This window comes from Panthera uncia, chromosome D4, assembly GCF_023721935.1.
Source record: "Panthera uncia isolate 11264 chromosome D4, Puncia_PCG_1.0, whole genome shotgun sequence".
Classification (NCBI taxonomy): Eukaryota; Metazoa; Chordata; class Mammalia; order Carnivora; family Felidae; genus Panthera; species Panthera uncia.
The window spans coordinates 20464525-20479036 of record NC_064807.1 but is presented as its reverse complement, the minus strand read 5'-3'; the positions used below and the strand labels follow the sequence as shown (position 1 = coordinate 20479036).

General features: G+C 41.7%; 1 protein-coding gene across 7 annotated transcripts in view; it reads right to left on the bottom strand.

Annotated features, from left to right (window-relative positions):
• Positions 1-14512, bottom strand: part of TLE4 (TLE family member 4, transcriptional corepressor) — a 141601-nt gene that overhangs the window by 65040 nt on the left and 62049 nt on the right. For 4 of the 7 annotated variants that reach the window (XM_049647646.1, XM_049647788.1, XM_049647927.1 and 1 more), the window contains 2 exons: positions 6183-6387; positions 4901-4917 (listed from right to left, as the gene is read on the bottom strand). In XM_049647646.1, coding sequence (XP_049503603.1) covers positions 4901-4917; positions 6183-6387 — 222 coding nt within the window. The remainder of the gene's footprint in view (positions 1-4900; positions 4918-6182; positions 6388-14512) is intronic. The other 3 variants (XM_049647847.1, XM_049647718.1, XM_049647564.1) reach the window with 1 other exon arrangement.

Sequence of the window (14512 nt, the reverse complement as noted above, 5' to 3'; positions counted from 1 at the left end):
GAGACAATGCAGGCTCCGGTAGAGTTTGGTTTAGTGCTGGTGGTGTTTTGTTTATACCGTCTCGCTAGTGTTTTATAGATTTCATCTACTCCTCTTTTTAATCTAGTCTCCTATCACTTTATGCCTTTGTCTTTCTATAACATGTCCTTCTAAAGTCTACAGTAATGAAAGATGGGAATCAATCCCATCAAGCTTTCTCCCACACGGTAAAATGCCAAACATTCCCATCTTAAACAGGTGCATAGGGGCGGGGAGGGGGGGCAGCGTTAAAAACAAAACTGACTGGGCCATTGGGTTATCCCCTCTCGCACTGGTCCCCCTTTCTTCTTTCTCAAGTGGCTTCTTCTCCACTTTCCCCCACACGAGACATGCCAAAGGGTTAAACGTATAAAAGGCACATTTTTTTCAGACTGATACTCCTTTGAGACAGGAAGAAAAAACATTATCAAATCATACAGGTCACACAAGATCCTGGAACAGAACCTTAACCATTAAGTCTTGGTGTACCAAGTAAAGTGGCAAACAGAAGTAATCATTCTGTTAATTCAAGCTAAAAGCCCACTTTCACCTGTAACACCCAACTAATGAGGTAAAAGTGCTTTCTTGGCCTGAATCATACACTTCAATTTTTATATAAAAACAGTCTTAGTCTAATTCTCCATTGACAAACCTTTACTGCCAACAGGAAAGAACTGGAAGCAAGAAGAAAAGCAACGTATGATGTTTTAATCATCTACATAGAATGAACACCAAAACAGAGCAGAGGCAGAATACACAAGCATTGCCTTAGATACGACTAATGAGCAGATCATTCTGAAAACCGTGAAACAAACAAACAAAAAGAATTCACGTAGGAAATGGAGGGAAAACACAGTATATGCACTCACCGAAAAGCATTTTGGTTGAAAAATAACTACATGTAAGTTTAGAAAAATAAAGTGCACCACCCATACTTATGCTAGCAAGACTTACAAAAATTGTAAGTGTCATATTGGCGGACTGTGTGGAAACATAAACACGGCATTTTACGATGGCATGCTGTTTCTGGAGATTAATCTGGCAGTGTACAAGTCACTAAAGATGATCATACTCTCAAGATGAACATGGCATTTTGGGGAAAACAATCCAGTGAAAATAGTAAGATAAAACCACCACCACTTTGGAGGAAACAAATGTACTTGTGCTGTATTTTACCAAAAAACATGGCAAATCCTTCACAGGTCTGACTCGAGGAGGTTACTGCATTTGGGATACATAATATGTATTAAAAGGACTAATGAAATCACCAAGTTTGCACAATACCAATTTGAGAGGGGCCACGGAGTTTACCAATAGTTGGTGAGAGTGAATTTTGCTATTTTTCTATTTCTATTTAAGCTGGTCTTGATTTGGGTATCTGTCATTTGCGAGACGGTAGCAGAGTTGTATAGACATTTGGGGGTAATAAGACTAATTGCTCAACCTCAAATTCCTACCAAGTTTTGGGTAACTTGGCCTTCATACCTCTGATTCATCATCCTCACCATCAGCCGCTCAGAGAAAAATGGGAGAGTGATGTGAGGAGCCTAATGATTTCTCTTCATGAACTGGTGCCACCAGCAACTGGGCAGCTCCTGGCAGTATATGGGAATGCCACTTTGGAGCCAACCAACTTTTACCCCTTTACCCTCAGGAGGCACGGGCAGTGCGAGGTTCCACCACACTAGAGAATGTTCCCTTGGTTTCGCTTATGATGCTTCAAGGCATGAGAGAAATGGTACCGTATGTGCCGGAAGATGGTGAGAAAGCCCCCGGTCAGGAGAGAGAAGTGGGAGCCCCACTGCGGGAGCTTCTTGGAGAGCTAAATTTGGGCCTTCCAACCTACCACTAAGGATAAGAGTGGATCACGGTCTGTGTTTCTGGGACCCAGGCTTGGGCATATGGAGTTAAAGAGAGCCAAACGAAAAGCAGGTGCCCTGGGCCCTCGCGTCAACAGCCCTACAATACACCCCGTTCTGGTTTCTTGTCACCAAATAAACCGATTCTTGGGCTTCTACAGTGCTTTCTCGTTTAGGTCCATATTTACCTTCTCCACCCTTGTTGAAAAACTTCAGATACAGATCTGTAAATAAAAGGCTTAGGAATGAACTTGGCTACTGGAGCTATAGAAAACAAGATCAATAAAGCCAATAGCATAGGTTTAGTGGCCACAGAACCTCCAAGAAGAGAAAGGAAAAGGAAGAAAAAGGCCCAACACTTTCACAAGTGAATTTTTCTCATTTTACTCGACATCTAAAAAGGTAAGGCACCTTAATTATCTGAATCTTTACAGTAAGTTTAAATTACATTTTATGAGCTATTCTGAAATCTGCCCTGTTTAATAATCTGTAACGTCAAGAAAACATTTTAAAGTGTCTCTCACAATTAAACCCATCCACAACCTTGTATAAATCAAAATTTTGCTACCATATCAAAATGTTACACTGGGGCTGTATAACATTGCCCACATCCTCATTACATGCAACACTAATTACTACCAGCAGATTCAGAATTTTCTGCACATTAGAGGCTTTTAGAGGAGCTATAAAAAATTTCAGGCACCATTAATTTAAATTTGTATTGAAATTTCCTTTTGACAGATGGCCAAAAATTACTTATTATTTAGAGCACCAGAGCTGCCTGTTTGCACATTAGAAGAGGAAAGGGAAAAATTAAAAGCAAGAAGGAAATTTATGTCACGTTCATTACCTGTTAAATGTTAAGGAGCATTATCCTGCATGAATAAATTATTTCATACAAGCCTGACTCCAGCTGCAGGCAACTGGCACGCTCCGGCTGATAAAAAACCATCTCGAGTCACACAGCAGACAATCATAAAAAGCCCCTCTTAACCAGGAGCCACTTAAGGGAGGATGAGGACGATCAATGGAACAAGCAACTAACTTTCCCTGAGCATCACAGAACACATTGCCGAAAATCAGCAAACTTGTTTCACCTTGCAAAGCCACAGCACAACCCCAAAGCTGACACAACTTCCAATTTGAGAACGGTAACCGACAAGAAACATCTATTTATAGCTACCATTCCATAATAAATCAAGGAAAATCATCCACTTCTATTTGCTTTTTGTTTTCCCCCTGGCTGCTGGCTATATAGACACTCACTCCCAGACTCATCCTGAATGATTATAGATGATTTCAAAATACACCCTACTCTGGCACAAGGGAATATAAAATGTAATTGACGCAAAAGTGTGCACTGGAGTATAAATATTTTCATAGTCTTCTGAGAGTGGGGCAGGACAGGAGCTTTTGTTTAGTTCACTGGCCTGCCTGAAGGTATGTATTTATCATAAGAAGGCAGGGAGTGTTTATATGCCTGGCCTCAGAGTAACTAGACAGGCTTTCCAAGGGCTGCTATCAGCTAATGCTGGTGGATGCATTTACTCACTACTTCTAAGTACACGTGTGTGGAACACTTACCACACTCAGATTAAAACTGCTCTTTTAAAAAATCTACATACTGATATGCATATTCTACAACAAAATACACAACTGTAAAAGCGTAAGTAAATAATTCAGTGTGTGCAGTTTCAATTGTAAATGTTGACATTTCTATGGGTGTGCAGATGCCCTTTCAAATTACAAAGACTCTTGAAGGGTAAAATAGATACACTTAATTTTTATTTTCCATTATGTAAGGGTTTTGGAAAAAAGGACAAGGAGTCAAGAGGCGTTCAAAGGGAGAGCACATGTGGTTTCAGGGGAAGATTTTAGTCTTCATAAACATAACTTCATTAAAAACTACAAGAGACAGAGCTGCTTATAATCCACAACAATCAACTGTTGCAAAATATAAGGAAAAGAACTGACAGCATCTGTGCATTGGCCGATGCTTGAGAACTATGCTTTCCTTCTAATCTGTACAAAATACAGTACATATTACATATATAATTATGCGTAACACACGGGCATATTTACACCGTGGCTGGCTCAAAAGTGATCGAAAAATTTTCATATTTTCCTCATGTCCTGCCGTGGTGGCCTGTTTTTCTTGTTTGCTTACTATATAAATTCAGGCATCCTGAGTACATCCCATTCTGGGGTTACACAACCACATCCAAATTATTAGGCCCCCAATACTTTTCCTCTTTCCCTACAACTTGTCTATAAAGAGATATAGAGGCAGATAAGAGAGATGCAAAACTTAAGGAGAATACCTTATTATACCAGGTAACAAGATGTTATTAATGGGGTCATGCCTTTTAGATCTAAACAAAATTTTTTAAGTTTATTTATTTATTTTGAGAGAGAAAGAGAAAGAGAAAGAGAAAGAGAAAGAGAAAGAGGGAGAGAGAGAGAATCCCAAGCAGGCTCCACGCTCAGAGCAGAGTCCAAACGGGGCTCGATCCCACAACCCTGGGATCGTGACATGAGCCAAAATTAAGAATTGGACGCTTAACCCACTGAGCTACTTCCGGCGCCCCGAAGAAAAACGCTTTAAAACAAATGTTTTGTTAAGGAGTTTTGTAGGATGGAATTGTTTTCTAAAATGAGACTAAGGTACATTTCTTATAAATCAATTTATTTACTCTTCATTATTATTTATCTTACAGCCAAAGCCTAAGTGAAAAGAAGTAGTTATTCTTCGTCACACAGCAAGACGTAATAAAATGAGCACTGCAAGCCAGATCTTCTGTAGGACAATCTTGGTCTATAAATCAGATTGTGACAGAAAAGTAAGACTGAGATTTTCAAAAACCTCCCACACACAACTGAAAACAGTCAAAAAATGCAGCTGACCACTATTTGGTAAAGCCCACCAAATCATTCTGTACATTTTGAAGACTCCATTTCTAGATTTATTCAAATCATTCAGAGACCTAGTAAGCCATTCCTTAATCTGTGGGTTTGAGTCCTACCTTGATGGAGTCTCTGTCTACAGGCAAAACGGCAGCAACACAGGTGGTGGGAAGAAGGGAAAAGAAAAGTACCAGTTAGTTTACATAAGATTATCCATTTATCAAACTTGATCTCTGCTAAATAATAAATGGCACAGATGGCAACTTTGCACTCAAGTTGATTATTAATGCCATTCGACCAGATCCACACGCAAAGTGCCAATCTACCTTTGACACAATTTCAGAGGCCAAAGCTGGATACTCAGATTATTTATACTCCTTATTGACTTGTCCACTTATAAAGATGTTTATAGTCACGCTTCAGCTCTGCATCACAGCATTTAGGTAACTGGATGACAATATTACAGTGTTTCCAACATCAGAGATGGGAAATTTATGTTTAGGCGATAAAAATCATTTACCCAAGATTGTAATTCATGGTAATGACACTGAAAGAGGAGTAGATATGAAGTTTTAATTACAACCACACCCTTCTAACGAATGAACCACCCTTGTGCTAACTAAATTCCCACAAAGGAATGCTGGGAGAAATCTCCTCGTTTGCTTTTCTGCCACTGACTAATAAAAATTATCGGTAAGCACCATACAAACAGACGGTCACATCAAAATATCTCATATACTTTAACGGAGGGAAGAAACCAATCTAGAAGGAGCACAACTGTCCTTTAAATCAATTATTTGCATAAACAATTGTGCTGTTCTTCTAGGAAGAGATGAGTTCATTTCATGCTTCCAGACAGCCTGTGTGAGAGAGGTAGTTAAATCAACAGATTTAATTTGGGCTGCACTTTCTCAAGTACTAAGACTACTAAAATTGTTTTCTCACCTGCAAGATTTTTATCGCACCAGATAGGCTGATCTGATTTATAAATAATAATTGGCTCTGTTAAATTATCAAGTAGTTTCTATCAGTAAGTCTTTTCCCAAAACAGAGGAGGTCAAAATGAGCTATTAATGCCACTCACTATTTCAAACATGGAGCACTGTGGGATTTCATTACTGATCTAGACTTGGGGAACATAGGAGGTAGCACGGGGTCAAACGCAATAACCAGGAAACAGGAGCCCTTGCCTTTGGGGACTGCATTAACTCTTGCTAACCGCTAGGGTATCATTTGGAAAAAGACTGCTTCCAATCATTAATTTCCCTTCCAGCAGAAATCCTGTGTCGAGTCAGTCACTGGTAAAGTTAAATCCAGAGCCAGAATGCACAACGGTATCCAGAACCCACCCTCAGTGGCAGGCAGGTAACAGCAGATTGACATCTTGAGGGAATCACTCACCTCTTTGGTGATCATTGTCATGGTGCTTCTTCTCATCTTTAATTGGAAGGTGGGACTGGCCTCCCAGGGCACTGGAGAGGGCCAGGAGGCCAGCGCTGCTCCCAATGGGAGGAATGGCAGGGGGCTGAAGGCCGGAAGGGTGTGGGGTCAGAGGCACCGGCAGACCATGTCCATGTGACAAATGCTGGGCCTGGAGTTGTTGCTGCTGTGAGAAATGAGACACAGATATTGAACTTGTTCCCCACCTCCACGTCCCCCCACCCCCCGCCAAAAGAAAAGAGGTGCAAACAGATCATGGAAAACCCAGCACCCATGAAGGAAAGGTTCCTCTTTTGTATACCTATTTTTTAGAAGGGGAGGGAGGGAGATGTATAATGGAGAAATGCCCTTAGACGTGGGGATTTTGCACTTCACTATGAAGAACTTAATTCTCACTGAAATTAGCTAAGTAACTTTTAATAGCCGAAAATCAGATTTCTTCAAAATGTTCATATTTTGTTCTCCAAAACATAAGGCCTTGCTATCATACATTTCTAATCAAAACATATACGTGACTAACTGTTAGAGCAGTTATGGCGAACCAAAAAAAAAGCTGAAAATTGAGAAAATTAGCGTTAAACAGTTCTCCCAGAACCGCTGCACAGCATGCAGCAAGAGTTAATTTGAAAGAGAAAACCTGAATTAACAACCCAGAAAAGGAAACTGGTTGCAGCCACCGTTTTAAGCCCTTTAAGTGTCCTCAGCGGTACTTGAGCAAATTACTAAAGAAAATCTAATGTAGCAAGGCCTGGGTCCTCCTGTAGGCTTGCTCAATAATGCTGAAATAATTGGGCACTCTGTGCACGTTTAGTGATGCTCGAATGGAAAGCTAGAGGCCTGCCCTTGTACTCTTCTCTAGCGGCCGCCTCTGTGTTGTGACAGGTTTATCTGAGGGGGACTGTGATGCATGCACCAGTAACTGTGCTGACAAGAGTTTAAAGTCATTTTTACCAGCACACTGGCAACACATGGAGAAAGCCCTCGAGAGGCTGGAATGGGAGTGCTTGACCTCAGCAGAGGCCACATCAAGCTCAGCTACAGGAACTGCTCTGGGCAGGCCTTGCTGCCTCCCAGGAGTGGGCAGGAGGAGGGGGAGGTGACAGGAGGACGTGAAGTTAAACATGTCCCTCAACAGGAACCCCCTTCCACTGGAGACCCTGCTTAACAGTGCTGGAGGAGAACAAGTGCTGAGAAATTCTCAGACTGACTTCTGTAGTGATTACATTTTAATTAATGCCTCTAAATAAATCACTTGTCAGGTCTATCCTATGACAGCCAAAGAGGCTTCTATAATCTTTCCAAGTAGGACTGCACAAAATAGCTTTTAAAAAATATGTGGGGCGGTGTATGCTGCTGCCCTTCGCTGGCAAAAAGGATCCTGAAATGCTTTTTTTAAAGTGTGTATGTAGGGGCGCCTGGGTGGCTCAGTCAGGAAGGCATCCAACTCCGGCTCAGGTCATGATCTCGCAGTTCACGAGTTCGAGCCTCGCGTCGGGCTCTGTGCTGACAGCTCGGAGCCTGGAGCCTGCTTCGGATTCTGTGTCTCCCTCTCTCTGCCCCTGCCCCTCCTCTGCTTGTGCTCTGCCTCTGTCTCTCTCTCAAATAAATAGATACTAAAAAATTAAAATTACGTATATTTATATGTAAAAAAATATTTCAATGAAAAAAGTATTTTTTTCTCCTCCCCAAGTGACTTTTATTTCCTTCCTCATCCCCTCTACGTGTCTTCCTGTGTCTGACTATAAAAGTCAAAGTATAGCACTAATTAGCTCTTTTCTCCAATTGACCCACAACTATTTTCTGGCTACATGCAGTTAAGATACAATCAATAAAGTAATGACGCTTTCAAAGCAAGTTTACGTGTATAAAACAGAAAAGCTGGAGCAGCATTCCAGACTTTCCACCAACTCACACCCACCCTGTGGTCTTGCAAAGCACGGACTGTCTGGACAGTTCAAAGTAATGTATTTTTTCATGTGAGTAGCCAAAATCATGTTCATGACTCTTTACGTACTGTCACTTAGTTGTGACCAAAAAAGTATGAGCACACGATCATATGTTCTAGATGTGCACGAAATAATGTCTATGATGAAAACAAGGCCTTTAGGTAAATATATGGCAAATTTATTTCAAAACCTCATTCCACTGAAATAACCACACAATGCTCCAATTCCCTTTCTCCTCTAAATCGCCTAATACTTCGTGGGTATGGGTCGGGCGTGTAGCCACTTTCTACCTCAGATCAGAGTTCAACTGGCAAGCATTTATTAAGAGCCTGCAAATGTGTCTCTCTTCTCACCTTCCCTCGACTCTAAACTCTGGGAGTCTACATCTGACTCAAACCCTAGCTCACTGCAGGCACCCAGACTCAGAATATCTGGGCAACTTCAAAATATATATGTCTATTTCATTAGACAAAAAAAAAAAAAAAAAAAAAAAAAGCAAAAGCAAAAGCAAAGAAAAAAAGCCCTCAGTCAAAAACAAACCTTCAAAGGTGCAGGTGTTTCACTGTTATTTTTTTTCTTGCAGGACAAAATAGAAACACTATCATCCTCATGTTTCCAGTCAACCAGGAACTTTTCAAAGGCAGAAAACACAGCCCTAGAGGCTGGTGCACAATATGCACTCACTATTCTACCTCAAAGCAGCTCTGATACCACCTGATCCTCCCTCCTCCATGTCCACCTGTGAGGAAGGAGGGGCCCTTTTCCCTTCCAAGGCTGAGACCCTTCCCCACCTCCCCAGGCCATCAGGTTGTGGTCGGCCCCTCTTCCCTTCCATTGCTGTCGATTCTCCAGCTCCCTCCCCTACTCCTGCTCTGGTGGTTCTCTCACCCATCTTGTCCTTCTGCTAGCAAGCCGGGTACCAGCAACCCTAGCATTTGGTTTAAGATGAACTGCCCGGTGAACGCTAAAAGAACCCGAGGTAGCGCTTTTTCAGGAGGGAAAAAAAACACTCTATTTTAATCACTTTTTGTGGCCTCCATTGCCCCTAACACAGGGCCCTGCACATAACTGGCATTTGATAAATGTTTGTTAAATTTAATTAAAATAACCTTCTTTTGCCCTCTTCAGCTGCTGGCCTGTATAGATATATCCTTGATTTTGCACAGCCAAACTTTTCTAAAAACTAGTGTAAATTTGCTCTCTCCACTTCTCAGCAACCCCCTCCTGTACACACATACACACACGCCCTCTTCCTCCTTAACCCCTATAATTTGGATTCCAGGCCCACCCTTCTCATACAACTGACCACCTAGATAGCAATTATTTCAGGATTTTACAATTTTCTTTCTCTCTGACACACATGCAGCCACAGACCGCACACCCTCCTTGCCGAAACCTTCCTTTACCTGCTTCAGGAATACTGTAATGACCCCACGGCCTCTCTTCACCTCTCTCAATGCTCAGCCGTTAGATTTCCTTTTCAGCTTTTTCTTTTCCTGCTCACTAAAGAGAACAGTCCACAACTGTCTGCTCCTCTCCCATACTCTAGTAGCCCAGGTCTAACTTCTTGCCAGACAACTCTACCTGACAGCCCAATATTCCTGGAAAATAAAAATGTTCAACACAAACGCCCTAGGTAACTTCCGCTGGCTCAAGTTCATCAACCACCATCGATTTGTTTTTCTTCTGTGCTCCTATATCCATTATCACCAAATCCTATCAATTCTCAAATAATTCCTTAAATTTCTACCACCACCATGCCCGGCAGACCCTTATCATACTTTGATGACAGCAAGCCTCCATTAGCTCACTTGAATTCATCCTGCATCACCACTGGCATGTTCTTCCCCTCAATTCCTGTCATCTCCCATCTCTTAAAACCACCTCACCCTGATTTCACCAAGTTGTAGTCAGTCACCCATCCCAGCTCACCTCCTGTTTCACCTGTTCTGCAAGGGCCTCTCAAATGTTCCGTGTCTACTATCTCACAAGGCTCCCTGCATCATTCACTGCGTGGGCTGCCTCGTAAAGGTACTGTCATTCACCTTTTTATGGCTAAGAAGACCTTGGGCTTGCCAGTGAGACTGAGAAGTTCTGCAGAGAAGAGACCAACCTCAAGCCTCTGTACCCCTGGCACCTAAACTCACCCCTGTTGAGTCATAGGACCATACATTTAAAGCTTTGGATAATTAGATTTCCACTACATACGAAAAGAGTTCCTACATACCTTTGACCTGGCTTCCATTAAAGTTGATAACTTACATAAACCACAGAAATGATCAAAACTAAAAACTTAACGCAGTAGTACTGCGTTACTATTAAGTAATTACCATGGTACTCCTGTTACTATCACGGACTTGGTTCAGATTGCTCTGGTTTTCCCACTAAATGCCATTGTTGTGTCCTAGGATGTCACATTGCACTGAGAAGTTGTGACTTTCCACATGTCAGCGTACCAAAATTACAAAGCCCTTTCAAATATCCTAAGAATGGCAACATTCAAATTACAGTCACGTTGTTGACTAGAATATGCCTGGAGAGTAGGAGAGAAAAAAAAGAATGAGAAGGGGCTACCATGAACCCATTTCACAAGTCATCCACTATCCACACAAAATATCAAACAAAAAAGCACACTCAGTAGGGTACCCTGTAGAAAGGTGTGATTTTAAGCAAGTGTTTAAAATACAAAATTTTAAGTCAAAAAGGAGATTAAATAAGTCACCCAAAGATATACGACAAAAATGTAAAACATATGCAGAAATAACACAGTACGCTTGAAAATGTTTGCATCGATGAACAGACCACTTTCTGTATTAAGCGGTCACGTTTAGGCTTCTTTCTCAGTTCACACTTAGAAATTACCCTACAAGGAAGTGGAGTGGCAGTGCACACTGACACGAGTCAATAAAACAAACATACAAGACACCGTCTTCTTTAAATAAAAGCACTGAGTCACCAACCAACCAACGGAACCACACCCTTTCCTCGATTAAAAATAAAATGGCTTCCATCTGTCAAATTTCAAATAACATTCAAGAATTCAATACAAAAAAGAATCTCTTGTCAAGTCTTCTCATCAACAGAGGAAAACTCAAAGCAGGTTCCCAGGAAGAGGCCGCAGGTTTCACTGGATATTATTCCAGATCTGAGAGTTGCATAACCTAATGGCCTGCCCTACAACCTGAGCAAAGCTTGCTGATGGGGAATCCATGGCGTCCTCTGTCCTCTGATCGCTGCCCCATCCGTGCTAATTACAGAGCAATTAACCTGCAAAGGTTTACTACTTTATCCTACAGTCATGCTAAGAAACGTAAAACTTCCTTATTAAAGACAGAATGAAAAGAAATGTATGTAGAGTACATAGTTCAACACTGACCTGTCGCTAAAATAATTTAAGATAAATCACCATTCTAATTACAAACAAAAGTTGAAAAATAATGACTTGTAAGATAAAAAACAGTCAAAAATCAAAGAGAAGGGCATAGACTATAGTACCAATTAAACATTAAAAGAAAATATACTCTGTGTAACCATTAACTGAGAAAAAGGTACTGAGAAAGATACATACCTTGGAAAAATTCCTCTCATAGAGCTCTCTAGACTGTTACTATCTTTACGTTGCTTATTTAAAAGGGGGGTGGGGGTGGCGGAGAGGAAAAAAACAAACCCAAAACACTCTTATCTCAACCACAATACAAAATAAAAATCCTCCCCCCCTTCCCTTGATGGGCCATTGAAGAGAATAAACGTTAAAATGGAGTGAACTTTAAACTTAGACAAGTAAGCATTCCATTAAGATAATTAATTTAATTTTGAAAAATAGCCAGTAATTACTTCTGAAAATATACAGCAATGAGGTGGCAGACACAGCCTCAATTCCGTTAATAGCTTTTTACTGGAGTTTCTGTAACAAAGAATTATTTCCCTGCAGTTTCAAGTTTGGAACGAAGGGTAGAAAGGGACTTGCGAGGGAATCAAGTTCACAGGAAATGTCTTTTGAAATGTTGTCCTACTGCAAAAAAGGAGTTATTTTAATCAAATGACACCAGCTGCGGGAGCACCAGGGCCCGACAGGCTAGTGACCAAGTAGGAGCAGGTAAGTCAGAGCCTCCGTGCAACACAGATCCCTGGCAATCCTGGACAGCTCCAACTGGACACCAGACAGTTTTCTTATCCACCACCCGAGCGGCAATGAGCATACTTAGTGCCATATCTTCATTTCTTTAAAAAAAGAAAAAAAAAAAGTGCCTGGCGAGCTGACTATAGAGCGTTAAGAAAGCTACCTAAATTAATGGGGAGTGACAACTGGGACAATGAGCCAACTAGGAGGTTTTGTTCGGCTGGCGAAACTTGAGGCACGTAAAGCATTATAAAGAATAATAATTGTAATAGATTATAACACATCTTAAAAAACAAGTTTCCAGGAGTGGGGTCCTCGGCACCCAAAGAAAACAGGTGGGGCTGGGGGTCATTCTGGGGCCCAGGACTAGGGAACGGCTTCCAAATTGACAACATCCTTCCTCTGGCTGGCCAAGGTGTGTGCAACGGAGCGGGTGTGACTTGAGCCAACCAGGAGCCACTGTGCTGACAGAGAAGCAACAGGGGACCCAGTGACCTTAAGAGAAGCCTGGGAAGGGGAGGCAGCAGACTGAAATGGAGCGAGTCCAGGGAGGGGCCCAAGACTGGGCTGGTGTCTACATTCTGTGAACTGTGAAGACGCCCTTCTGTGAGGACACTGCCTTGGGGGCTGGGCTGAGTCTGGGAAAAGAGATCCGGAATGGCACTCAGGGATGTACCACAACGAGGAGGCATCAGAGCCACCCAGCTGGGATCACTGCCATCTATGGAGGCAAGGGCCAGCCACTTAACATTTCTGAGCCTTAGTTTCTTCACGTAAAATGTGGGAACAGTTTTAAAATCTATCCCCTGAGGGTGCTGGGAGAATTCTATGAGGTCACGCACATAAAACCTTTAGCACAGTGCTTGGCAAGTAATAAACACTCAATAAATGGTGACTGCTATCACTGGAAAAAGGTATCCAGAAGTACACACACACACACACACACACACACACACACACACACACACAGGGGGGGGGGGGGGGATTCTTTTTTACAGAATATTAACTTACAAGGAGAAAGAATTTAAAATTTACCATTTTGCCGCTCCAAATGTGTTAACAGCATCAACAGAGGCTAAAGCCAATGGGTAAAAAATTGTTGGGGGGCCCAGTGATTCAAGTGTCAAGTATCAGCCTACAGATTACTGAGCTTCCCCAATAAAGTGATACAACTGTAAATATAAAAGAGCACCTAGGTAGTATTTTTACGAAAAATACTTAACCTGAATCTAAACATGAGGAAACAATCAGACAAATCCAGATTAGGAGACATGCCATTAAGACTGGTCTAGAATCTTCCAAAATGTCAAAGTCACAAAGTAAATGGTTCAGGGACTGCTGTACCTTAGAGAAGATGGTAACAAAGACAGCTGTGAGTATTGAGCCATAGACTGGGGGGAAACTGCTAGGAAGAAAATGTGCTACCACAGACATTTTGTGATGACTGAGAATTAGGAATACAAACAATACACTAGATATATACAGACGTGTGAACTGTATCGCCCTTCTATAGGAAAATATCCTTGTTCATACAAGATGCACGCTGACGTATCACAAGGCAAACCGCCCTTGTGACTTTCGGCACACACAAAAAGGCAAAATGTTAACTACCGAGTCTACGCGATGAGTATACGGTGTTGACTCAACTATTCTTTCCACTTTCCTGTAGTTGTTGGGGGGGGGACAGTAAGATGTGCCCTTCTGGCCAAAAGATGGGGAGTTCTTGCTTCCAACAAGTATCTTTAGCAAAAGCTTGTAAGTGAATACGTGGAAAGAAACAAGAATAAAAAGAACAAAAGAAAGAACTTTTCAACCGGAGTTTATCTGTAACTGACTCCAACAACTTAAAACATGAATGAGACTTACTGCAGTGGAAAGAACCTGCATTGAGAGCAACCCAAGGAAGATTATCACTGTGAGGAGGCTGTTTCTCACGGTCCCTGGGCTGGTCTTTAAGGGGAAGACATGTAACAAGCAAAGCAAGTAATCTTGTGACTCCTGTGCCAAGGACTCTATTGGATTACCTTGTAGTTTCATTCACAGAGTGATAACGGCAAGAAAAGCAGGGGAAAAATCCCCCAAATCCGATTTATTATGTTAAATTTCCCATCTGAGATCCTGTCAGAATTTTTTCTGAATTGGTCCAAAGTTTACCAGGAAAGGTAATTCTAAGCAAATTAGTAAGAGAAATATAATTTCCTGGAGACTTCTTTAAGCTTTTGAAA